Source organism: Miniopterus natalensis, chromosome 5 (genome assembly GCF_054644295.1).
Source record: "Miniopterus natalensis isolate mMinNat1 chromosome 5, mMinNat1.hap1, whole genome shotgun sequence".
Lineage (NCBI taxonomy): Eukaryota > Metazoa > Chordata > Mammalia > Chiroptera > Miniopteridae > Miniopterus > Miniopterus natalensis.
Genome location: NC_142085.1, coordinates 84540484 through 84568380, shown reverse-complemented (window position 1 = coordinate 84568380; position 27897 = coordinate 84540484). Strand labels below are relative to the sequence as shown.

General features: G+C 43.4%; 1 protein-coding gene across 1 annotated transcript; it reads right to left on the bottom strand.

Annotated features, from left to right (window-relative positions):
- Positions 1 to 1486: 1486 nt before the first annotated feature.
- OPRM1 (opioid receptor mu 1) lies at positions 1487 to 26235 on the bottom strand. The gene is made up of 4 exons (XM_087817783.1): positions 25940 to 26235; positions 5140 to 5492; positions 3915 to 4435; positions 1487 to 1531 (listed from the first exon to the last, which is right to left on the bottom strand). The coding sequence occupies exons 1-4, from the start codon at positions 26224 to 26226 to the stop codon at positions 1487 to 1489; spliced, it is 1206 nt and encodes a 401-aa protein (XP_087673909.1). The 5' UTR covers positions 26227 to 26235.
- Positions 26236 to 27897: the final 1662 nt, after the last annotated feature.

The following is a 27897-nucleotide window of genomic DNA, read 5'->3' as shown; positions in this document are numbered from 1 at the left end:
CATGAAAAACACGTTTTATTCTGTATCCTGTGACACAAATGGAAGGTAGCATTATTATTATGGTTATAGTAAACACAAACTCTTTAAATAATAATCCAACTAACCTAATAAAGTTGTTTGTTTTCCTATGTAACAAACCCTTTAAATAAAAATCTAGGTGTCAAACAGAAAATGCACAACGGAATGTGATCAGGGTGGAAACCAAGCAGTGAAGACAGGTTCGAGCGGCCAGCATCTCAGATCTGAGTTGGACCTGAACAGGTCTCAACACTGGAGGGAGTGTTCTCAAGCACCATGGAGTCCAATAATAACAGCAGCAGGGTGGCACATGCATGGAGAAATCAAAGGGCATTGAGGGCACATAGAAAATGAATGCCTATGTGTGAATCTACTCAACAAACACCTAGTAGCCAAAGACAATAAGCTGAACATGAGCCAGGCGTGGAGTGCTATGGCCGGAGCAGTGGCTGAGCCCAGAAATACACAAAGGAACATGGGACCTTTTTTTCATACTTAGCCAAGGCAAGATCTCTTTGGGCACCAAATCCAGTTCTTGGCCTCATCAATAGCACTTGTTAACAATAAAATTGCAACAGCCCAAGTGTAAATAAGCATGTTTTTGAACAGTGTAACTTCTGATCAGAGGGTGATCGAAGAGAAAATGAAGATCCCCTCCTGAGAGTATTTTTTAGGTTCGGAAGGATGAACCTGAAATAATGTCAGAGTGTTACACGGCCATTTAGGTGGTCAATCAGTTGCACAAGAAGGGTGTCATTCCCACCACCCTTCATTATCTCCTGAATGCCATGAGCCTTCTGATTATTCATGCAGTCAACAGGTACTTTTGGATGAATTCGTAATGTGCCAGACACGGTGCTTGGTAGATACTGGAGGCACAAGGAGGCAGGCTGTGGTTCATGCCCTTGGGAAGCTGTGGCCTGCCTGTCCCATGCAATGTGTGCCTCCTATAGATGGTTAGCAAAGGTGGCCACAGTCACTTCCCTCCCTATACCCACACCCCTTCGCAAGGTGACGGCAGCTCCTACCACCAATAGGTGGTCTTTTCCCACCCCGTGCATCTTGAAGCTGTGACCACCGGGCACACATGCCTGGGCTACCGTGCTGGAAGAGGAGGGCCCATGTGGAGCTGCCATTCTTGCTGTGGTCATCCTAGATCAGCCAGTTGGCAGCTGACCTGGCAGCTGCTGACCACAGAGCGAGTCCAGCCAAGCCTAGAAGAACTGTCCAGCCCGCTTCAGATTACTGATCTATAGAATCTCACACTAAAAAATGGCTCCTTTAAATTACCAAATGTTGGCATTTGTTGTGCAGCAAAAGCTGACGGAGTAGCTCTTCACTATGTAAGTATGATTCCAAGTTTATTTGGGGTACAGGATTTTCTAGTATGGCTTATCAAATTACCTTGAGAACTGCCACCTCTCCACTTCGCTTTGCGCTGTAGGGACATGGCCTCAGTGTACAGTTGTCAGAGTACAGACACCCTGGGAAGGGTTGATATTGGATCTCTGATCTGCAGAATATGAAGTTGACTAATGTGCTTGAGATGTGACACATAGAGTATAATATATTTCTTGGAGAAAACACAAATACACAGGCAGACATAAACATCTACAACAAAACACACTTCAAACAAGCAGTTAAAAAGTTAATGCAAATCCAGTTAGCTTTGTTTCCTAGCATGAAGGCCCATGATGTTAAAAAACAAAACAAAAACCACCTGTTTGTCACATTCTGAATTTGAACAACGAACCAACTATGTCCTACAGACACAGCCGTAAAGCCTCCGATTTTTCCTTCAAATAATTTTATTATTTTGATGTATTATTGAAACTGTCACCACAGGCTGATGTATTATTCCAGATGTCTGTGTAACTGCCTTGATTCTAATGATCACATTAGTGGAGATTAGCGAAAGGATCTTTGATTTATCTTAATTTTCAAATATGTCAGAGTGTCTTTTCCTCTTTTCCTGGCAGCCGGCTCTCTCCCCCCTTTGTCCGGCTCCCCAGCTGGGCCTTTTGGGAAAGCAGCCAGTTCCCGGGCTAATGTGTTTCTGCTGTGATCTGACACTGATGCTGCCTCATGGAGGAGCCATGGAGATAGTGCTAATTGGACGCACTTTTAAAGCAAACCTTTTAGTTACTTAGAACAGACCTTCCCCAATTAGCTTCCTTTCGCCTCTCTCTGGCTATGCAAGAGCCACACTAATGTGAAATCGCTGGTTTTGGAAGGGAGTCAAGGGCACTGTCGAGGGCAACTGAGGGACAGTCAGACTGAAGTTGGACAAACGCTCCAGCAGGTGGGCTGGGGGCTGAATCATGGGAGAGCAGGGCCAGTGGATGGTGCTGGGAGGATCAGACGTGGCAGGAGGCCCAGCAGTGGTCCAGGGTACACTACCGACAGCCACACCCGAAAGTGCCAGAAAGCAGAGGGAAGGTGTGGGTGCTTTATAATGGCCATCTTGGGCTCCAGTGGAAGTATTTTGCTGCAGTGCAAATATTTAATATGCTATCCTCAGGTTGAAGAAAATCTATGTAAATCCCTGCCCTCTTTAGGTTACTCACAGGCTTTTGATGGCTGCCGAGAAAGAGCGCTGCTTAGTAAAAGGGGCCAGTTTAAAGGTCTTGATGTGGAAAAAGTTCGAGAAAAGAAGCAGGCCCGGAAACCATTTCTTTCTGGCTTTTATTTCTGAGATGGATTTAGAAGTGAGACATAATTAGTTAATTTCCCTTTGCTTGGAAGTGGGTCTGCCATCATTACCTCATACTCTCCGGGGGTGCCAGTTCCTGTGTTCATTTGAGCTTTATTTAATAGCAGGGGTATGAGGATTAATGACCCCTGTGGGCCACAGAATCGCATTAGTCCTGCAGTCAATTAGAAAGGGTGAGCCTGGGTTCGGCTGGGTGGCTGCCTGGGGCTCAAGGACAGCGAGCGAGGTGGGTGTAGAAGCAGGGGCCTCTCCCTTTGCCTCCCAGGCTTCTCTTTCTAGTCATTGTCATGGAAAAACCTGTCCCTGACCCTAGGAACTTTATCTCAGCCTCTGACTCAAGTGTTTACTGTTCAGGAGGTTTGAATTTGAGTTCTAGGTTAGAAAGTGACACAAGCTGTGGGGGTTTTTTGGGTGCTGGCACCGTTATTTGAAGATTTACTTAAATTAATATCAATAATTAAGTGATATGTTTGATTTACTTTAAAGGTCAGACTCCAAAAGTTTGCAAACCAGTAGCTTCCTAAGCCAGTATGGACTTAGGGATGGATTTCTCTCTCCTCCTCACTGATTTCTCATTTAATTATAATGCGCATAAATCTTGAACCTTTCCTGCAGGCTGCTCCTATACTCTTCTGCACCTAAGAATACATCTTCCAGCAAATCGTCATTCCTCATTTTGTTCTTCCCTCTCTCCTTTGCTGTGACACTGATTTGCTGGGAACATCGTGTACCTGTCACCAGAGTCAGCGAAGTGCTGACCTTTCTCTTCAACCACAGAACCGGAGCAGGGCTGGCTTGTGAGAGGTGACAGGGATATGGGAGTGATATGCATAAAACACACAACAACACTGCGGGGGGGAAGCGGGAAGCATCCCACATCAGGATCACCTCCACCACGCGCTAAAGGCCATTCATTCTGAAAAGAGAAGGCTCGGAGATGATGATTTTTAGAGGAGTTACGGATTTCTCTAGTTTAAATGAATAGATGCAAATGTACAGGGCCTGGTCTATGTGCCTCTCCGGCACAGTGGTCAAAATTTGCTCCCTTCCTCCCTCTGCGTTCACGCTCAACCCCAACCTCGTAGTTGCTGGTCTCTTTCTAACAGATTAAAGCCTGGACTGATGCAGAGCTCTGCGATCTGGCGCCAGCCCCGCTAACTTTGCCCCTCCTGGAGCCGCGTACCTGGTGGGTGGTCCTGTCCACTGTGTTGGCCGTGGAGGGCTGCTCCCTGGCGCTCTGGCGCCTTCGGGCCGAGCCCTGCTGCGGGACGGTGGAGGGCGGTGGGATGCAGAACTCTCTGAAGCATCGCTTGAAGTTCTCGTCCAGAAATGCGTAGAGCACCGGGTTCAGGCAGCTGTTGGTGTAGCCCAGAGCGATGCAGAAGTGCCAGGAGACGGTCTGGAAAGTCGTTTCTGGGATCGTGATCAAGGCTTTGATGATCACGTAGATGTGAATGGGGGTCCAGCAGACAATGAACACGGCCACGACCACCAGCACCATCCTGGTGATTCTTCGAAGATTCCTGTCTTTTTCTTTGGAGCCAGAGAGCATCCGGACGCTCTTGAGGCGTAAGATCATGAGGCCGTAGCACACCGTGATGATGAGCACCGGCATGACGAAGGCGAAGATGAACACGCAGATCTTCAGCAGGTTTTCCCAGTACCAGGCTGGGTGAGAGAAGGTTAGCGTGCAGTCTATAGACCCTGGGTGAGGAGAAGGAATCGTGGCGTTAGGTGCTAACATCGCCGTTTGCGTCCTGATTCGTAGCCTTGACTTAAGCTAACTTAAGGCTATTAGTACACAGGCCAGTAAAGAAATATTTGGAGAAACTATAGGAGAAACTCTGTTCTCTGTTGATTTTTAGGAAGAGTTATTTTTATTTATTTATTCATTTATTTATTCTTTATTTATTTATTTTCCCCCTGCTAGTTCCTCTGTGGGGTCTATGTTGACGAAAAAAATAAAATGACTGTCCAGAGTCTATAGGGCATCCCAGCTAGTGGATATTTTCACTCCACTTTTGATGGGTGGCTTATTACTCTGATATGAGGTCTAGAAAGATACATTTCTTATGTAGGAAGCCACTTAAATTGCAAAACAAGCCTCCATTTCGTACTTTTGGGTTTAAGCTCCAATGACTCTTAGAAGAGCTGTATTTTTATTTTCTCATCATTTTGGTGAAGAGCAGAGAAATCAAGAACCATTAGACGATAGTCTCTTATAAATTACAGGGGAAAATTCCTATTTCAAAATAGTCAGAGGCATCTTTCTAGAAAAAAAGAAAATCATTAAAATTACAATTTGACTAGGACATTGGATCACCCCATAAAATTCTACTTAGCTTATGACTTCCCCAACATATCGACCTGTGCAAGCTGCCCACCCCTCAGGCCCGCAGCACGCTCACCATGCCTGTACTTGGTAGTTGCCATGAACATCACAGGCAGGCCAATGGCCGAGGAGAGGATCCAGTTGCAGACGTTGATGATTTTGGCATTGCGGGGGGTACGGAAGTCTAGGGCCTTGACGGGGTGGCAGACTGCGATGTAGCGGTCCACGCTCATGGTGCAGAGGGTGAATATGCTGGTGAACATGTTGTAGTAATCTATGGAGATCACCATCTTGCAGAGGATGGTTCCAAAGGGCCACGTTCCCATGAGGTAATTGATACTCTGGAACGGCAGCGTGCTGGTGGCCAAGGCATCTGCCAGAGCAAGGTTGAAGATGTAGATATTGGTGGCTGTCTTCATTTTGGTGTATCTAGGGGACGGAGGAAGAGCAGAGGCCGGGTCAGAAAGAGACAGCAATGTGAAATACAGATAAGCTTCCAAGAATTTTTTTAAAAAATTAGCAGAAAGCATCTGAAATTCATCATGGAAGAACTGTTTTCTAATGTTAGATTGGCTACTTATAGCCATGTGCCTATAGGCTAAATATATAATTTCTCTCAGTTTTCTTACCTGAGGTGATGCTCTAACCAACTGAGCCACACTGACCAGTGCTAGAACGCCCTCTTTTACTTCCCACGATCAACTGGATAAATCAATGAAATACAGGCGCTTGTCCTGCATCTAATTCTATTTAGATTACAAAAGTGATCATATGAGCACCTACCTGGATTTCTCTCCTTTTATTATCCATTCTACTTCAATATCCAGGCAAGCATGCATGTTTGTGTGTGTGTGTGACAGAGAAAGAGAGAGAGAAAGGAAAAAAAGGAAGTTTGAAAACAACAAAATCCAAAATCGAACCCAGCGATATACTCTCAATAGGTATTGTAGGTATTAATACAGAAAGAGACCACATATTAGTTCATTTTCTGGCATGTTCTTCACTAGCTGAGTGAAGGAGGCAGCGAGGGATTTCCCACTTTGGTATAAAATGTTCTAAAACATTTCATTTACATTTATTTCGAAGTGGTTTTATGTGGTCGCTGATCAAATTTCCAAGGAGCTTATGCCAGCAAAAGGAAAGGAGAGTAACTTCGGACCTCCGAGCCCTGCAGACAGGCACGTAACCGTTGCTAACTGGTTCTCAAACGAGAAGGCAGGGAGGCGGGCCGGCCGTTAGGCAGGGCTGCGCGGGCTCCCCCAGGTCAGCGGGCCCAGAGCGCGAGGGCCATCGGGTGCTTTGGGCTGCCTGTGGCTCTCTCTCCCCGCACCCACTTCGTTCTTCCTGTTTTGTTTTGTTTTCTTTTATATTCCTACTTTCTTCCTCCATGTCCCGTTGATGGCAGCTCATGAGAAATGCATCTTTCAGACAGAGCAAGGGGCAAGCCCTGCTTTTGTGTCTGGTGCTAGGAAAGCTCAGTGTCTCCTCTTAGTCATTCCGTGGAGTTCTACTGGCCTTGGACTCCAGCACGTGTCTACAGCGCCCTCTCTCCTACCAATCTCCTTATTTCTCCTTGGTCTCCTAGGTCTCTTTTTTCTTTGTTATTCCTTGTATTCTGTTTTGGGCATTCGTGTAACACTCTTTACATTTTCTCTTGGAAAGTGGAAGCTGAGCTGAAGGACGGGAGGGAACATGCCCTTCGTCCACCGTGTGCCCCCGTCTGCGAAGGAGGGGAGGGGAGAGGGGCTTCCATCGTGCCCGAGCGCCTTGGCTTGGCCACCTTTAAATTATGCGTTTTGCAAGTGCTTATTTCCCGCTTTCTTCAATTTCTGTTTGTTCTGCTTCAGGACTTGAGTAGCATTTATCTTCCTGGAAGTTTATATCGAAACTCATGTTTTGCTTCCTTTTTTTCCTGTATTCTGAGATAACTAATATTTATGCAGTATAGAAATATATGACTGTGCTAAATCCTTTGATGCATATAAACCATTGTAGTAGGATGAAATGTTCTATTTGTGACTCTAGATTTTTGCTTATAGATAGACAGATTATTCATCTCTTTAGACCAAATGACTTCAAAAACAGCATGAGAACATCAATCCCAGGAGCGAGCGCATTTTGGTTCATAGATAACAATGCTCTGCATTTCTTATACATACTTGGATTTAGAACTTTGAAATCATTTGCTTTGAAACTGGGGAGTTCTAAGAGAAAATAAAATTTCTTCTATTTTAAAATCTATTAGCTCCGTACATAAAACATCAAGTGTGCATTCCCACTAACAATAGTAACGGTAGAGCCCTATGTATTTCTTATGAGTTGCAAGAACAAAAAAGGAAATGGCTTCAAAACATGATAAAATAACTTTACCAATATTAATACTAGAAAACTGCTTTTTGAAGAAGTTCGGGCTTATGTTGTAGATCACAAATTTTTAGAGGGTATAGTCAGTAAAATTATTTTCTATTGTACTTAGTACAACAAATATGAAGCTTCACCTATATTTTTCCTGATGATGTTGTGCACATAGTCACTCAATATAAGTAAAATATAAAAGACAGTATGAACATAAAAGTTAAAAGAAATAAAAATAGAGTTAAATGATCCTATTCAGCACAAAATCCAGCAGAAGATGAATACAAGCATATACTTGTTGGGTGGAATCTAATATAGGAGGATGGGTTTGGGTGATTTTTATTTTTCTGGGCATGATGAAACAAGCTTTTTAAAAGGAAATCTTAAGCTTTTGAAGTAAAAGTGAACAGGAAATATTCTTTTTAGTTTTGTCAATTTGTTGTTAAATCAAAAGAGCTTTGGTCATAGGAGGTCATGAAATGATGAGAAGCAGGACCTGACAGGAGCGTCAAAACCACGCGGTTTGATCACCTTGCGTTATGCTGAGAGCCTGAGGGATGCAGAGAGGTACAAATGCTTGAGATTCCTCCCTCTCTGCCCCCCGCTTCTCGAAGCTCCATCTAGAACTACACTGTGCCTCTGTGCTGTATGCTGGGCCAGGTGTATTTCTGGGAATGTGTTTCTGATGATGCCGTAGTTTGTCCCAGAAATACGTGGCCTGCTACTAGCTAAAACGGGGTAAGCATGCCAAGCTTTTTCATCACCTTTTCGAAGACGGCCGTGCCGGGCCATTAGAAATCCTGAGACTTTATTTTTTACGTTGAATGTGGTAACAGAATCATACTTTTTAAAGGAGTGCTGAGTTTGTTCCACTTCCTTTACTCTCTGACAACCCGTGGTTTAAACCTTTCAGTTCTAGGGAAGTGACTCTCAGTCTGTCCCTTCAGATCTCTGACTACCTTTCCAACTTTCTTTTGGACGTCTGTGCCTGCTGCTGGCTTCTCAAGTGAAGCACTTCCCTAAGTGTGATTTTTCTTTCTCATCTACCACCAGCACCCTCACCACGACCAGTAGCAGCAAAATAATCAGTAACAATTATTGGAGCCAGGATTTGAGCCCAGGTTATTTAGGCCCTGAGCTGCAATGCTCTGCTAGCTAATAGCCCTGTCTTATTATTTCCTAATTGTTTCTTCTTGTTTCATGGGATACTCTCTTTCATCCCTCCAAAGGTATTAAATATAAGTCATTTTAAAGTCTTTGTGTGACTGCTTTTTATTCTGTTTCCTCAAGTGTAAATTCTTTTGTTTGTTGTGCCCTGCCCCCACATCTTTCCTGGTATAGGCATTCATTAGCAATGCTATTATATTGATCTTGACTTGACCCTTGAAGTTAATGTTCCTTAATAAATAGATTGTTCACTTCCTCTGCTGTGTAGCCCTACCGGGGACAGGAGCTGGAATTAGCCTCTGAACCTTGTGCACCGTACAGTTTTCAATAAGAATGGAGGCTGGACGGGCTTGAGGGAGGCACAGTGCACCCTGGTGGCTGCCTTCCTCTGGAGCACTGCTGGACTTCCAGGTCCAGCCAGTATCTCTGCCCCAAGCACTGCACCAGTTTTTAAAGGGAAGTTGTTGCTTCTGTGTGGTGTGTAGACTGGAAAACACACCAGGGCCAACTGACGTGGCTGCCACTACTGTGGAGAACCACCCCCCGGTGGAAATTCCTTTATCTGAATTCGTGTTTCTTGAGTAAAGTCATCAGTGTCTCTAAGACTCTTGATCTCTCTCTGTTGCATCATTCGCTCCTTTCAAAAGGAGGAGTGACTTATCTTGTTTATACGTTTAGGATGAAGAATTGGGTATGTGTAGCTCTGTCCCTTCCACTGTCTCTTTCTAAGATTCAGCTGCTCAGAGGAAACACATATTATATCCAACTATTCTGGGTTCTAAATTTTAAAGGGACTGGTCCCCAGAGAAGAAGGTCACCAGTGGTCCAGGTCTGTCACTAGCTGTGTCTGTGTATTTCATTCTGGGGTTAGAATTACAAGGTTGTTATTACTGCACTGCCCAGTTACAACAACCGGCAGAGTATTTGCCAATAATAAAAGATGATATTTTTTCTCTGTCTGCTGATTCATTTCATCTTATCACTCAGTTGGTCCAAACATCATCAGGGAAAGAAGGAGTGACATTTAACAGGGCCCTGTAAACATCCGCATTGCCTGATGGGAATTTCTCTACCATTTTCATAAATTTGTGTATGGCTTCTCATCGATTTATTGCTTTCATTTGTGTTCTTTAAAAATAATTTCTAAAAGTTGTTGTAGAGTTTGGGGGCCGGGAATGGAGTCCTGTGTTTGTTCTCATTCAGCCATCCTGAAAATGATACATTGCAGAGTAATTAGTTTAAACAAGTTTTTAATTTGAGTATTGTATAAAAGCAAATCTTACGCTATTGCTATTAATCAACTTGAGGGTAACTTTCAACCATTTGCATACTTGCATATGAAATCTTAGTGCTGTGTAATAAATGTGACAATTGCATTGAAATTATGTTTTGTCTTTTAGCCTGGAAGCTTCTGGAGTATAGAGACCATGATCAGTCTATACTCTACTGGCGGCTTGGCTGAGCCACATGATGAATTCTCCTGACCCGTTCATCTCGTATCCCTAAGGGCTTCTCCCTTCCTTCCGCCATAGAAATAAATCCTGCTTTCCTGTCTCATATCATCTTACTGCTCCCCGCACTGATCCCCATTCCTGTCTCTCCCTGTTGGCAGAGGAGGAGAGAGGACAGCATGTAGTAGTGTGAGGCTGAGTGATGGAGAGAAAGAAAAAGACCCCTGGCAGCTTTCAGGGAGCTAGTGTAGTTGCTAGCAGCCAGGCGGTGGTACTCATTTATGGAATATAATTCTTCAGAGTATCAACTTTCCATGACTGTGATGCCACAAGACAAAAACAAGATGCCTCTGTAACCAGACCTGAACAGAGTTAAAGCAAAATTACCTGAACCATAAAAATGCCAAGCATCTCCCTCTCCCGGTTAACACTGTGACCACTGCTGCTTCAGTGACTGGAAGGCTCACTAGCCTTACTCTGTTAATTCTGCCTCTAGATAAGAAATCATTGGCGCCCATGTTTCAAATTACTCTTGCTTTGAGACAATACCCTCTCCAGACAGACCTCTGCTTCCTTGAATCTTCTCCTTAATCACCAAGCAGGAACTAAAATCCCTGAGGTGTCCTCTCCCCCTCCTGCAGCAAGCCTGATGAGCCTAATATTTTGGGCTCCCAGTCTCCTCCTGGCGGCTTTGGCTGGTGAGCACTGATACCAGAGTGCACTTGGATCGGGAGGGTGTCCCCGCAGCAGCAGGCCAGGGGCAATGAGCAATGGAAAGGAGGCGCGGGGAGTTTTCCAGTGATGTCCGCAGATGGGTACAGGCCACTTGGAGGGCACAGTGGCTACAGCAGCTGCCTCACCGCTGGAGCCTTGGCGAATGGATTCACAACTTGCCCACCTGTAGCAGGCAGGGCCCATTCCATAGCCCAGTATGGAACTGGGGGCCATGAAAGCTCGGATCGGATGCCATCTTACCTCTTTTGGGGGGCTGTTCCCCTCTTTCAGAGCCCATGACTATGCGCTGCAGCTGTAGTAGGATCCTCACCACGCCCTAGGTTAACTCTACCTATTCTGCATTCCATTCTTTCAATAAGCCCTTGAATGTGGTCTTTAGATCTCGCAGTCATTAAAGCGGAGACCTGCTCGCTCAATTGTAATCAAGAGGTTTCTATTTACAGTGCTCATTTTCTATATCTTCTATACAGTTTTTGCATTTTAACATTTAAGTGTTAGGAGATTAAGGAACAAAAATCCTACCCTTTAAGGTAGAAAGATTCCTGATGATTCTCGAGTCAGACCAACTGTTGACTTGATCTGAAGAGCAGGACCAGTCCCATTAAAAGGCTATGAACCTAGAGAGCAGTGAGTAACTAAAACTACCTTGATTTTGTTAATTTTCCCCTGATTTGGTTTCTTAATCAGGTTAGGAATTAAGCACTCTTGCATGGGCTACTAGGAAAAACGTTGGGTTTGGAATTAAAACACATAGGTCTGAGCAAGGTTTTGTGACCACAAGGTTCAACTTGAATTTCCACAATTGTAAAGAGGGGATTGATTATTTTATCGCTAAAAATCACCATTACAACAAGTTAAATGATGGTGGTGATAGATGCTCTCCTGGAGTGTTGTGACCCGAGCCAAGCTTTGCAGAATGCTTACTTTTTGCCAGGCATTTCTGTAAGCAGTTCACTTGGGTTTTCTGGCTTAATCGTCACTGCAGACTTACGAATTGCATATTATCACTTCTTTTGTAGATAAGTAAACTGAGGCTCATGGAGGCTGAATAACTAGCTCAAAAATGAGAGGGGCAGAGGCAGATTTAAATCCATTTCTGTTTGGTACAGTTTATGTTCTTCACTGTTACACTGCACCGTGACAATACGCACCACGTAATACAAGCTATCTGTGTGATACATTATAATTTTACAAAGTGCAGTAAGCACGCCTACATAGATTTGTGTAAACTCCTCTTAGTAGCTATAACAACTGTGGTTATGTCTCTATTTTAAAGAGAACTGAGGGTTAGGACAATTGTCAAGGACAAAAATGTTTAACATAAATTTAAATATCTGAGTGTTTGTTACTTTGTAAATAGAATGCCTAGATAATTTAAAATTTTGAGGGGTGTGGGTGTGTGTGTGTGTGTCTAGTAGATACAACCATTAGCGATGTTTAATAACTGCACAACATTTTGGAGAGAATTATATATCAGGATACTGTGTAAGAAGTTAAGATAAAAATGTTCTCATTGCTTTTGAATTTTGCAACAGAGATTTTTAATGCACATCCATGAAGACTTAATTTCAAGTTCATTTGTCAAAACTGTGGATGAGCATGTCCTGTCTCCCCTTTTTAATGTGTCATAGCACCTTCTGATATCTAAATATTTTGGCATTCAATTAATTCCTGCAACAGTAGCTGCTCCAAAACTTTAGGACCAGCTGAAGGAAAAAGAAAAGTTATGCAGTTAGCTCCTGTAGATCTCAGCTTATATAAAATTATATATTGATGATGACTGTTTTCCATCTAAGAATTATACAAACCCTTCTAATGTAACTACCATGCTGACCTGGGATTTTCCTAGGAAACAGAAAGCAGTTTATTGAGATTTTTTTTCCAAGTAATTTTAGGCAGAGAGATTTTTGGAAGGCACTTTCTCCCCCTGTGGAGAATTCAATAGCACTTGTTAAAAGAAAATATGATTCATGAATAACCAGTAATGTGGCAAAGCAAATAAGTCCCATTAGTTTTCAAAATCTGAAATTTCAGTCTTATGGTCCAATAGGGTTATTAAATCAATTAGAATTGTCTTCCAACTTGGACCAGACTCATTTGGCACTAACAACATTTTTAGTCGTAAATTCATGTATATAACTGTAGTTTTAATAGGAAAGCTCCAAATGTGACCTTGATTATATTTTAGTGAAAATGCCTCTAATACAATATTTTATTACCTTTCAGGATCATATATTACTTTTGAAACTTTCTCCTTTTTAAATTTTTATATTATTGTGTTTTCTTGATTGCCACATTCATTTTTTAAAAACCTGATGAATATAAAAAGTAAAATACAAATCACCATAACCTTAACATGTAGAGCAAATGGATAACATTTTATGTTGAATACTCCAACATCATGATCAAAATTATACATTTCACATTTCTCCCTAGCTAAAGTTAAAAATTACATTGGGCTTTATTTATGAAATAGAATATCTAAAGAATTATAGGCATGTTCTTAATTTTCATACAGTATATTTATTTTTATAATACTTTTTTCCCCCACAATAAAACCCTATGAGTGTTAACATTGAGTCAAACATACGTTTATACCTTTATACGTTTGTACCTTTTTTTAATTTTAATTTTTGCCAAGTACCATGCTGGGCAATGGTTCTCAACTGATTCATGTCCCTCCTGCCTTGGGGAGACTTAAGGTCTGGTAAGAGAACATAACCAAGTGTTTTCAAAACAGAATGTTAGATATTAGGCAAGGTAGGAGTGATATGACAATGTCGAAAGGAATACTTAACCTGCATTTAGGTGTCAGGAGATTTGCAATTATTCAAATTTTGTCTCATCACATGGAGTGAGCCCATGAAAATACTAAATTTCCTTCTTGGGGTCCTATGGCTGGTCCATTGCTGCTGAGGATTTTATCTCAGATGGTGGTAGGACGGGCTTAGGAGAGGGTTGACCCCCACCAAATAAGCCTATCTATTGTCTGTTTTCCAGAAATAAGTGTAAATATAGTTTCTCCAATTAGTTTATAATGTATCTGTTTTTCAGAGACAAATATAAACCTCTATTAAGTACATTTAAATTGGCAAATTTTACTACCCATTTTACTGATACTAATTATCAAATTTTATTGCCAGTTTATTTTTTGTTTTGTGAAGTAGAACTTCCTTTTCTTGACCTAAACTTTGTACTTGTGTCTGTTGAATGGCCGTGCCGTAGCAGAGGCCAGCACCGCCCCTTAGCCACCCAGCGGGACTCCTGGACGCCTTAGTCACACACTGTCTTGTGATTTCCTTCTTCCCATTTCCTGGGGAAAGGACCTCGCTTGTACTGTCCCTCTGATCTGATGGCTATTGTCACCTCATCTTCCTTCTCCTGGGAAGGAATGAGTCCGTGGCTTTTCAGGGGGGAGGGGGAATCTCAGCATGAAGAATCTCGTGCGGTGCACGTCCATTTTCAGCCTGTCGTGTTGGTTCGCGACGCAGAGCTCCACGTGTCGGTCATCTCCTTGGGTCCCCGACGCGCTCCAGCCTGCTTCCCAGGCACGGGCGTGGGATGAACTGGGGGGAACTGCGGCCGACTGCTGGGCGCCCACACCTCTCCTAGGGACCCCCGTTAGCCATTCGAGGAGCAAAGACAGAGAAAGGAGCCGTGCGTGAGAAGGAAGGAGGGGAGCGCTTTTGGCATGGGGCCGCTTTATTAGGCTCTGCAGAGCAACACCGACGCGCTTGGTTCCTCTCGCTTGGCAGTCATTCCAGGTAGCTTGTCCCCTGCTCTGGCCATCTGTTGTTTTGCTCACGAGGGAGACAAGGGTATGAAGTAGGATGGCCGTCTTTGAACTTCATTAGGTGCATCTATAGCATAATCCTTGAGTAAAGGTGTATTTTTTTCCTTTTAGGTTGATGCCTCTCAGATTCTTTCAGAGCTTCTAGATGAACTAAGTGTTGACCAATCTATTATGTTTCTAATATCAACTGAACTTCAAAACCTCTGTGAACAAAATGTCTCAGCTATACCAAAGCGTGGTTTCTATTTTTGAACTAGAGTTACATGTATTGACAGAGGACATATATATTCTATGTAAAATATGTTTTAAAAGGTAATTAAAAAGGGTATATAGATGAACATGTTCGTTTGAATTTGAGTTTCTAAATTGGTGAGAAAATAAAAATAGTCTTTTGTGGAAATTGTCATTTATATGTTTTATTTTATTTTTTAATTACAGTTGACATTAAAAGATTTTATTTTAGTTTCAGGTGTACAGCGTAATGGTTAGACCTTTGTACAATTTATAAGTCATTCCCTGATCATTCCTGTACCCACTGGACACCATACATAGTTATTAGAATATTATTGACTATATTCCCTATGCTCTACTTTTCATCCCATGACTATTTCGTAACTACTACTTTGTACTTCTTAATCCTGTCACTTCTTCACCCAGCCCCTCAACCCCCTGCCCCTGGAAACCATCAGTGTCTTCTCTGTATCTGTAAATCGGTTTCTGCTCATTTATTTTGCTCATTCATATGTTTTAATATACTCTTTGCGGCTTTGAATGTGCCAACGTCTTTTGTGGAAATGTGACACATTTGATTGTAGGCAGGAAACTCTTCATAGTGGTAGTCCTTTTTCAAAAGATGGTATGAATTTCTCCTTTTGTACTTCTATTTTAAATTTCACAAAAAGGGCCATGATTTTAAAGAACAGAGGTTCCAGGTCTCACATCCACCCCGAGCCTCCTGTCGCCCGTGTGCACGCTGTGGAGTGTTCAGAGGTAGACGGGCCATCCTTTCCACGCAGGGACACACGTGTACGCGGCCTGGATCGATGAGTCTTGATGTTTTCCCCTGCGAATCCCACTTATTCAGTACTCTACCATTTCACTGCATTATACTTACAATTTGTAAAACGTTTGCAATATCTGCTTTGAGAAATACTTGTAAATTATGGTCGATAGAATTCTCTTTTATTGTCTTATGAAAATTAACCGAGGCCCTCTCCTCTCGCTTTTTCTCTATCTGGTCTCTGAGGCATAAATAACACCTTTAGTGAAATTTGGAAAACTGTGTGGAGACAAATCAGAAGTTATCCCATTGCTGGGCTTGGTGATGGAAGAAGATGAATTACAGTAATTTTAATAAACCTTGGGGATGGTGTTTGTCTCAGAGTGTGGCTAAAGAACACTAGGCTAGTTATAGTTCAGTCCTTGGAATTTATCGACTGGTGACACTCTTTAATTTTCTTCCCCAGTAGACTGTGCTTTTAGGAAAAGGAAGGACTGTATCTCTTTGGCTTACTGGTATATCTGGAGCTTCTAGGAAAGCACTTTGTATATAGTTTGTGTTCAACAAACAGCAAATAAATAAATGAGCCTCAGTTTCATCATCTTTAATATTAGTTTGAGTAACATTTTTTCCTGTCTATACTCAAAAACATTTTATAAAAATCAAATCACTCAATGTAATGAAAAATTAAAGTCGTATAAAGTGGAAAGGCATTATCTTTAGATACATGTTTTGTTCATTTTACAAATAAATAAAATAAGCTTCCTTTTGCCATCAGAAGGAAAGACTATTTGAAGGATCTCAATTAATGTTGTCTGCTTTTAATAGGGCCTCTTATTCTAGTGGCCAGGGATCACCAACATCACCAGAAACATGCTCAAATTTAATTTCATTCAACCCATGTGGTTTCCTTTTCAGAGCTGATGGGGGCTGAGTAAGTATGAAATTATAATGTTGATAATAACTCCCCTTGTTCTCTTGGCAGGCACAACCAGGTTCTAATGTTCAGGTTATCCTGCCAGCAGCATTTTTCAATTAACGTTTAATACCCACAAAAATACTGAACCTTTCACTGGCACTGAACCCAGCGTTCAGTGAAAAAATGCTCAGAAGCCAAAGAGGCCTCTTTCGTTGACTGCCTTGTTGTGCACAGTTTCTATACTTGGGATACTCTTAAATTCTCGGGAACACTGCGAGTTTCAAGGATGCTGTTTTCTATATTGTACTTGATTTATTTATAGAGTTTACTCTGGTTTAGGATGTTGACAAACATTGCTTTGCAAGTCCTGGAAGAATCCATAATGAAAGTGTTGGGAATAGATAGGCAATCAGACTCACAGTATCATCAACAACTCATCCTCCGTCTTTTTAAACAATTTTACTATGATTAGTGTTACTGTGATAACAGAACCCAGGACTGCTCACGGGGATGGTATTTTAAAAGCCTAAATTTCCGAAGTTAGTGTTTAGAGCACATCATTGTTATAAGCTATTTCTTCTAATTCAAATAATCTGTGCTCGGTGAGGGAGTTTCATCTAAGTCTGTTTAGACTTAGATTCTATTTTAGAGTTTCGACTATAACACCAATTTAAATGTGAAACATTTAAGTAACAAAAATAGCTTTTTTCCTCCAAAAAAATAATTGGGTTGTCTTTTTTCTTCGCTGAATTCATTGGGCAACATGAAAACTTATCAATAGGGGGCCAAGTAAGTTGCAGTTGTCTGTCCTTAGAATTCTTTCCATATCATCCTGGTGGCCAACAAGGTGACTGTGGAGTGAGTGATCCAGTGCATTGGGAAGGGTTGACTCAATGAAGACTGACAACAGCGACACCATGCAGAGCCTTGCTTTGCTCCTGCAGAGTCGTGATTCCAAAAGGATAAACTGTATTTCCAAATATTAGAGCAGATGATGTATTTGACCTGCGGACGGCCAGGGCAGTGCATGCGTGATGAGATCCCCCTCGCTGGCGGTGGGAGCCCCGGAGACGAAGACACTCTCAGGGAGGGAAGCAGAAGGCAAAACCCGTGACCTTGAAAAAGCACTTTCAGCGTTTACCACATACTTCCGTGTATCTTAGCTCATTGGGGCCGAAAATCCAAGTGAGATTATGATTTTTCCTTCAGTGCAAGTGAACTAGTGCGGTTTAGGGAGGTTAAGTGACCACGGTAACTAGTAAGGGGCAGAGGTTCAAACCTGAGTCTTCTTGTTTCAGGTTATCACTCTGTTCACGCCCCTGTGCCTACTACGCAGCCGATTGGCCAATTTTAAGGAAATTTTTAAAACATCCTTGAGCTTGAGCTTTTTTGAGAGAGAGGTTAATTTCTGACTTATTCAATAAATAGCTTCCTGAAGTTTCGAGGAGTGAAACATATGGACAGACCCCTTAAATTTCCTTGCCAAACAGGACTCGGTTTTCTTATCCACAAAATGGAGAGGCTTGTCCAGATCCGTACTTCTCAATCTTGGCTTCACATTAAAATCACCTTGGGAGGTTTTAGACCTACTTATGCCCAGGAGCTACATCCAGAGATTCTGATTTAATTAGCCTTGGGCAAAGGTGGGTTTTCATTTTTTAAAAGGCTTCCCCGGTGACTCTAAGATGCAGCCAAGACAGAGAAGCTCTGAAATGGAAGAGCTGGGAGGCCTCCTTCCATGGGTCAGTGTGTTGCAAGGATTTAGGTTCCAGGAGTTCTTCAGAAGGAAACTTACATTTTCTTACTCATTTTATCCTGTATTGGCTCCTGGGTAGAATTCAGATCCAGTTCTTACTGAAGAGATTCTGGCAACTGTAGCATTCTTCAGCTGGACTCTGTATTGTCCAGTTAAAACTCTCCTGAACTTCGCTCTCCTTGCAAACTTATACCTGGTGGAGATCTGACTAATCTTAAGAATTTTGTACATGCCAGAAAGTTTTCTGTGAGCACCACTGGTCAAGGAAGCAGTCATCTGGAGACTGATGGGGACTGAACTGAAGGTGGGAAGTCAGGCAGGGAGGAGATTTCAGTGAGCGATTAGGGAATCATGGAGCAAAACCATGGACAAGAGGCCGAAGGACACCTTGGCCTGCCCAGGTCCTCTTTATCCAGCTGGACAGTCTGAGTTCTAAAGCACAGGGAAAACATTTTTCAAAGTGACTTTGAGAACTGCAGAAAACGTTAAAAAAAATAAAATGACCAAGTTACATTAGTTGGAAAGAACAGAAAAGAATCCAAGCTTTTTGTGCTTGAAGAGATGTAAAGAGGGTGAGTGAAATGAAGCTGCCGGCCACCATCAGGGTGCGCGGGGCTGGCTGCAGGGTGGCTGGTGCGCAGCGACAGGCATCTTCAAAAACAGACTTTATATTTGCTAAGAAGTTAATAAGAATTTCGAGATGACAGTTACAGTTACTCCTGGATGATTGAAGATGAAAATACCGTGAGAAAGGCTAGAAAATTGCACCGATATAAGATAACCACAGGGCATATCCAATAGAGGGAAATCTTGAGAAATGCTCTTTTCTGAGCACCCACCCTAATCGCTGGCTAAGGGTGGTAACGAATATTGCGAACGGCCTGGGTCAGATGAAGTGCTGGGGGTGGAAGATGGGGACCTGGTGTGAAAAAGAGACAATCCTGCGTGGTTATTATTTTAACCCAACTTCAACAGCAGTTTCAGAAAAGCAGTATCCTCGGTCAGAAAAATCTCGGATTTCTCTTCCGGCTTGCGTTAAACTTCGTATTTGTATTGCTACATTCTCACGTTGAAAAATACTGTAAGTTGGCACTAGGTCATTTGCCTCCACCTCTCAAACAACAGCATGCATCTAATTTCCCCAAGTAGGCAGTGTTTTCTTATTTCATGGTCCTGCAAGAACATACATTTTTACCGCATTCTGTACCAGAGTGTGGGGAATGATAGCTTGTGGGCCCAAATTGGCTCACCGCTGCTTTTTACAGCCTATCAGCTAAGAATGATTTTACATTTATATACATAATTAGCTTGATTGCTTTTAATCTCAGTCTGTAAAACGAAAGTAAATTGGTAAAATATATTATGGAATAATTTGCATTATATAATCAAGCAAACCAAAATGAAGATTAGCATTTTGGTATCGAATGAAGAATCCTATCATTCTTGTGGGAGAAGTTAACAAAAGAGCATAGGGGACGGTTGTTTTTCTGATAATTAAATGCATATAGATTTTCATAAAAATCAAGTAAGAGATTAGGTAAAACTGTAAAAAATACTAGTTTACTAGTTAGAAAATTAATTATTTTGTCAGTATCATTAATAAGGAATGTCTTAGGATCTGGGTTCTTACATCTGCCCTCTACATTTCCATAGTGCTGGCATCCCGATAGAATAGTCACAAATGAATTTATGGAAGTCACAGTGACTTCACAGAACATAATCAGCATGAAAAATGAGAACCAACCATATTAACTTCTTCATTTTCACTCTTTAAAATTTTGCTTTCTGTATTGAAACCGTAAGATCAATAGCCTTTGCCCTATTTGAAGTTTGCGTATAGATATACAGAGAGCATCTGTGTGTGTGTTTGACTTTATCATTTGCTGACATCCATCCATTGGAACAGGTCAGTTTTCACGTCTCAAGTCATAAAGGCTCATGGACATGAACAAAGCAGTGAATGAAAGGCATTGTCTGAGTTAGAATTTGCATGAGGATACTCTGAGGTAAATGTGAAATGCTGAACACTTTGAATTACACAATATTTTTAAAATGTACAGTTCCATTGCTCCACTTGGAAAGTTTGAATTTCTTAGTTATCAGAGAGACAGTTATAGACCACGTCTTCCAGGATTACCAAGTGACATTTTGTAAAGCCTGGGAAAATGCACAGATTTTATTACCATACTTGCAAATATTAAAGCTTGAAAAATGTCATGCTGTTGTATACTATGCATTGAAATGAGTTTATCTTTTCCTGCTGACCAAAACAATTTGATTTCAATTACTACCTAAAGTAGAATACTAGAAGAAATAACATTTTCAACTTTCATACGTAAGGGGTCTTCCAAGATGTTCAAAATCCCAAAGTAAATTTTATGAGCATTTATCATTTGATTGCCATTTTGAAGTAGAAACCAATTATTTTTTATTTCCTTCTTAGAAGTAGAAAAATTATTCCTCAATTACATTTATGAACACATTACTTGTTGCAGCAATTGCTGAAAAATTTTTTCCTGAATATTTTGTATACATATTAATAAAAACATCAATTAGCTTGGGAAAACACTTGCAAATATATATTTATAATAATATTTAACATATTTAGAGATAAGTTAAGGACCCAACTTTTGTTTGTTTCTATGCTGTTTTGTTTGACATCTTGTTTCAATCATTGATCTGCTGGAAATAGAACACCTCTGGGTGAACAGTGAAACTGTGTGTATTAATATGAATGTAAGATATAAATATTTACTATATACAGTTTGAAGAACATGTTTCAAGATTCTATTCTGTTTGTGGAAACAGACATGAAATAAAGGTTTGAAAATATGCATGTGAATAGTAACCTTCAAAATTACAATAGTGATAGTCTCTGGGCAGAGAATGTAGGGTGAGAAGAGAGAAGGTTTCTTATGTGTATTATAAATAATATATAGTATCTATTATAAATAATGTATTATAAAGAATATATGACATGTTCTTTATAATATATTATATATTATGTATTTATAATTATGTATTATATATTACAGTATATATTATATAATATATAAATTATATGTAATGTTATATATTATGTATATATAAACAATATTATATGTTCTGTATAGTATGTAATATATATTGTATATATAATTATTAAAGATGAAGAATCTTCTGTTATTTCCTATACATTCCTTTATGTTGAAAATATTTAATAAAATATAAGATAGCTCATTATTTCAAGAAAGAAAGGAGAGAAAGAAGAGAAACTCAATGATAACTATGTAAATGACAAAGGCACTGTTTACAACACAGGGAGTTAAAAGCAATTTAGCGTTCTCAGATATGCCCGGAAAGCGGTGTTCCCAACAGAATTAGCACCTGTATGGGAATGAGCAGTTCAAGTTCAAATTGTAACAGTGGGTAGGAAGCTCGCCATTGCAAGTGAAAGGCACCCAATTAAGTTCTATGTCTTGATGGTAAACCATTATGTTAAGAATAGAATTTAATTTAGTAGTTATTTTTCATTTAAATCTATCCTCTAACTAGGATGTTTTATAGTAAAAAAAAGAAAATGAGCTTTTAAAGTATTTGAGCTTCCTAAATGAACTATTAACTTTTTTATTCTATAAAAATTACTAGTGACAATATTCAGTGACATATACATTCAAATTAATTCATATGTGTATACAAATGCATACATATATATCCTTAAATTAAATAAGATTACTATTTCTTATTTTCTCAGCTACTTATATCTGAATTAAGTGGGAAAGCTTGTCCTGTTTCCATCAGGCATGACTGATATTTTGTAGTTTAAACCTGAATCAAATATTTAGTATATAGAGCAAGTATAAGCTCATAGGACTTGTTTTAAAATCAGAAATACTTTTTAGTGAGAGAAAAATGACAATAACCTCATGCATATCTTTAAATACTCTCCTCTGGTAACGAGTCATATTAAGAATTTATGTCGTCAGCCTGGCCGGTGTGGCCTGATGGTTAGAGTCGGCTCTTGAGCTGATGGGTTCAATTCCTGGTCAGGGGCATGCACCTGGGCTGCTGCTGGCTTCCCCGCCCTGGTCGGAGTGCAAGCAGGAGGCAGCCCCTTGATGTTCCTCCCTCCCTCCCTCCCTCCCTCCCTCCCTCCCTCCCTCCCTCCCTCCCTCCCTCCCTCCCTCCCTCCCCCCTCCCCCCTCCCTCCCTCCCCCCCTTCCACTCTCTGCAAAGCAATGGAAAAAATATCCTTGAGTGAGGATTAACAAGAAAAAAGAAAAAAAAAGAATTTATATAGTCAAATTAAGAAGCAATCTTAAAAATGAAGGCCATTTCATTCGGTGCCTTTTATTGGGAACTTCTAGAGAGATATAACAGTTTCTAACCCTCCACTTTTTAAACAGTGGCTGCATAGACCACAGCCATGACCACATGATCAAAGCATTTTTGGGGGGGAAAAAAATCACAAAATAAGCACACGTAAGACTATATCAGTTTTTACAGCTATGGTTCGTTCTATACTTTGGTCAAATGTTTTCAACAAGTGAAACACTCCTGGTAACTCAAACTTTGTGCATTATTTGGATTAATATTTTTAAAATATTCTTGACAATAACATACTATTTACCCCACTTTAAATGATTCTTACATTTTATAATATTTTTATCACCATATTTCCTAGAATCTTTGTGGTAGTTTTTAATATCCTGCAAGACTTCTTTTCTTTAAAACCAAAAAAATCTTTCAGGTGCTAAATAGTTGTAATGCTCTATTATTTAACATCTGGATTTTAAATCTTTGGGTCAGAAGACTCTATCTTTTTTCCTCCCTTATGTTCCTTAAAGCAGCACTATGGAAGAATCCTTACTGTTCATGATATTGAAGGTGTGATGATGGTGCAGTTGAAACACAAGACAGAAGAGCATTAGTTGCAGCACCTGTATTTCTGTGTGTTTTCTTTTTGTTAAGATGTCCTAATAAATATTACCTTAACCTGGTTAGAAAACTGTAACTACTTTACCATTTTAAAGTATTTATTAAATTTTAATTAATAGCAGGAAGGGAGCATTTTATCTCAGTACTTTAAAAGGTGCAGCACTTACTGATCTTCTTTATAAATTTTATTAAATTTACTGGAGTGCCATTGGTTAAAAGATTATATAAGTTTCAAGCATGAAGTTCTAGAACACACTGCTTTTATATTGCACCGTGTGCTTACCAGAGCGTAGTCTCCCCCATCACCATATATTTGACCCCCTTTCCCCTCATCTTTTTAAAAGGTCAGTAATACCACTGAAGCGATCACCTCTCAGATAAAACAGCGCAGCCTGGAAACCGTCCAGTGCACGCTTCTCGGGTCACGGACACACTTTCTTCAATTCCCAGTTACTCTCCTCAGCGCTTCTTCGGTCGCTGAGCTGTTTCCTTCCCACGGTCGTGCTCTCGGGGGTTACCTGGCCGTGGGTTAAGCGCCAGTTGCCACAGGCTGGTGTTTGGGGGTGACCTTTCCAGTCACACTGGCATTTTGGTAGGACTTTCAGCACAGGGAAGTAAAGCGTAATATCATGTTCTCAGTAGGATAAAATGTCACCATCCCTTTCCGAGGCATTAAGCGATCAGGGCCAATGCCTTTCAAGAAGCTGCCCTCCTCGGAAGCCCTGAACTCTGGAGCGGGGTCGGGCGGCGCTGCTCTGTGGGCCGGTGCACCGAGAGGCGGCCGCCGGCGGCCACAGCGGGGAGGAAACCGCCGGGAGACGCTCTGAAAGCACAAAAGACAGCGTTTCGGGGGCAGGAGCTCTGATGCTTTGGCAGTGTCTCTTCATTGAGTCTCCAGGATTCCAGGGATAAATCGGGGGGAAATTTTTTATTGCCCCATTATTACTGCTACCTAAACCTACTCTGTCATTCTTTTACTTGAACTAACCACAATCATGATTTGCCATTCTAATAAAAAGGGAATTATACTGGCGAAGAGACATTCAGTCGTATTGAACTAATAAACTATCTGTCGTTGGAGAAATCATTTATACTTTCTGTGCCTCAGTTTACTCACCTAGCAGGGATAATCTCTGTGTTAGTCCTGTAAGCTTATGATTCCATGAGTTCTCTTAGGAAAATGGAAACATAGTTTTCCTTCATAAGGCAGGCCTTTAATTATGATTTTTATTATTGTACAAAGTGAGGCATACTTTTTATCTTTGATAGGAATCTTTGTGTTGGATTAGATAAGTAAATGTTTATAAAATAAAATGTTTATAAGAGCAGTTTTTTTAAAGAAGTAAATGCTTATAAAAATAAATTCTTCCATTGATGGTCTTTCTGCACTATCTTCTGTTGTTAGCTTTCTTCTCAATAGATGGTGCTATTTTCTCAGAGACGCTACTGATTCCTCATCAAAAGACCTGGGAAATCAGTATTGCTCTGTAATGGCCATTAATTAAAGAAATCAGATATATAAGTAGAAAGAATCTATTACAAGCCAACATGTGGTACCTAGATAATAAAAGCATCACGGAGAAAACAAATTGTTAAATGATTAAAGAGCCCCTGCTGAAACCTGCAATATTTGCTGAATAGATGAAGCCAATACCGTAGCCAAATGTGAAAATTCCATGTTCACTACATGCATAGAACACATAGAACCCCGAGCAGGAAGAAAATCTTAAATTGGGGATGGTTTTAAAGTGTTAAAATCTTTACCTGATTACTTCAACAAGAGTGAGTAATCAGTAGTCCACGTTAACATGCAGGGTTCGAATGCACACATCAGCACTAACACAATCTGCATCGATCTCAGCTAATACTGAGAGCTGGCACACACTGTGCCAACTCAACCTGGCGCGTCTGGGACACAGAAAATGGGCCACCAACTCTTTTGAAACAATTTCCCTGGATAAAGACACTTTTTATTTTTGCAGAGCAACCATGACAACTTCCTATGTAATAGTGTATAACCCAGTTTTATGCTGCTTCTGGTCACTTCTAACTGGTTCCCCTTTGGAGGCACTGAAACAGCCACATCCTGCCCTTCTCCTGAGCCCAGTCCAGCTGTGACGCCCACCCCTGGCCAATCCACAGTTGCTAATTGAAAACTGGCAACACAACTGTCATTTGTTACAACAAAGCAACACTGTGGAGAGAACACAGGAAAACTTTCTCTGTGCCTGTGGCCACAGGATGGAAGGATATGGGGTGAGGGCTGCAAGGAGGAGGAGGGGGAGGGTGGGGACCGTGCAGCAGACTGTCCAGAAGCCAGCAGGGGCAGGAAAGTTGCCAAGTTCATCTCTGAAAAGTGCTGAGAAGGAGACCTGGCCCTCCAATTAGAGGAAATAAACTAGAAATCTTCTGCCATTACTCACAAATCACTGTTTCCAGAGCTTCTGCCGAACAAACTGTGGGAGTGTGCCCAAGGGCCCTCCCAGCTCAGGAAAAGGGAGCTCTAGGGTAGAGCTTTTATTTACATTTTTTAATTTATTTTTTTGCTAGAGCTTTTTTTTTTTTTTTTTTTTTAACAAAGCAACTTCTCTGTGTCTGAAATTTTGGATTCTTCCTTAGCGAAGGGGAATAACAGAAAAGTAGGATTTTGCACTCAAACAGCGACCAGGCTGTTGCCCCAGGTTCTCTCCGGTTGGCCTCCCTTCTCTCAACGCTCCGTCCGGGGCTCCGGCGCCCCTGCGCGCCCCTGGAACCCCCCTTCGGGGCCCTGGCGCCCTGCTTACCTGACAATCACATACATGACCAGGAAGTTTCCAAAGAGACCCACCACGCACACGATGGAGTAGAGGGCCATGATGGTGACGGCCGTGACCATGGAGGGGCTGCTGCTCGGAGGGCACAGGCCGTCGCTCCCGCCCAGCTCGGAGCGGTTCGGGCCACACGGGTCGGACAGGTTGCCATCGAAGTGGGAGAAGTTGACCCAGGAAGCGGGGCTCGGGGCGGCGGGGCAGCCGCGCGCGCCGGGGTCGGAGCAGTTGCCCGCGGTCCGGGGCGCGGCGCCGCTGTCCATGGTGCTGACGGCCGGGGGCCGGGAGGCGGCGGCGAGCGCGGGACTGCTCGGGGTCCGCGCGCCTCGCCCGGCTCTGGGCAGCGGCGGGGCTCCTGTGGATGCCTAGGGATCCAGACCGCAGTGCCGGGCGGAAGGGGAGACCGGGGCCGCTGGCGTGCGCCTCGGCTGGCAGCCCCCTCGCGCCTTACAGCGCAGAGGCTCGTCCCCAAGCCCGCACCGCTGGCGGCAGGCGAGCGAGCGCAGGGCGGGATCCAGGGGCTGGAGGGGAAGCGTGAGAGAGAGGGGTGGATTTTGCGCAAAGCGATCCGAGGAGTTGTTCCCCCCACTGGGCGCTCGGCGCTGGGCTGTGCAAACACCGCCGAGGAGGGGCAGAGGCAGAAGGGAGTTGGAAGGAAGGGGTGGGGAGCGAGGCTGGCAGAGTGAGTTTCTGACAGCAGGCAGGCGCAGGCCAGGGGGCTGACATCACTCACGTCTCCAGCGCAGCTTTCCCTGCCTGTGACGGGCAGGACGCGGCCTCAGGCGGCTCCAGCGGCGCTTCCACCCCTGCGCCCTTCCCCTGCGCCCTCCCCCTGCGCCCTCCCCCTGCGCCCTTCCCCTGCGCCCTTCCACCCCTGCGCCCTCCCCCTGCGCCCTTCCACCCCTGCGCCCTCCCCCTGCGCCCTTCCCCTGCGCCCTTCCACCCCTGCGCCCTCCCCCTGCGCCCTTCCCCTGCGCCCTTCCACCCCTGCGCCCTCCCCCTGCGCCCTTCCCCTGCGCCCTCCCCCTGCGCCCTTCCACCCCTGCGCCCTTCCCCTGCGCCCTTCCACCCCTGCGCCCTCCCCCTGCGCCCTTCCACCCCTGCGCCCTCCCCCTGCGCCCTTCCCCTGCGCCCTTCCACCCCTGCGCCCTCCCCCTGCGCCCTTCCCCTGCGCCCTTCCACCCCTGCGCCCTCCCCCTGCGCCCTTCCCCTGCGCCCTTCCCCTGCGCCCTTCCCCTGCGCCCTTCCCCTGCGCCCTTCCACCCCTGCGCCCTCCCCCTGCGCCCTTCCCCTGCGCCCTCCCCCTGCGCCCTCCCCCTGCGCCCTCCCCCTGCGCCCTTCCCCTGCGCCCTCCCCCTGCGCCCTTCCCCTGCGCCCTTCCCCTGCGCCCTTCCACCCCTGCGCCCTTCCCCTGCGCCCTTCCCCTGCGCCCTTCCCCTGCGCCCTTCCACCCCTGCGCCCTCCCCCTGCGCCCTCCCCCTGCGCCCTTCCCCTGCGCCCTCCCCCTGCGCCCTCCCCCTGCGCCCTCCCCCTGCGCCCTCCCCCTGCGCCCTTCCCCTGCGCCCTTCCACCCCTGCGCCCTTCCCCTGCGCCCTTCCCCTGCGCCCTTCCACCCCTGCGCCCTCCCCCTGCGCCCTTCCACCCCTGCTGCCGGTGGCGGTGATGTGGGACAGGGGACAGATCCCTCTCCCTTAGCCCCCCAGCCTGCGCGGTCAGGAACAGGGAACACTACTTCTCACCTCGCTAAGTGAGGATTTCCAGCCCCTTCAAACCTGCCTGAAGCGAGCGTGATCCTTTCTCCGAAAAAGAAATGAGAAACGTTATGAACTTCTGTGGAGGAAACCTGGTACTTTTACTCTCTAGTCCCTGGATCTCTCCCAGAGGAGAAACTCTAGCTGCATCTGATTTATGTCCGGCGGGGAAGAGGCACCAGA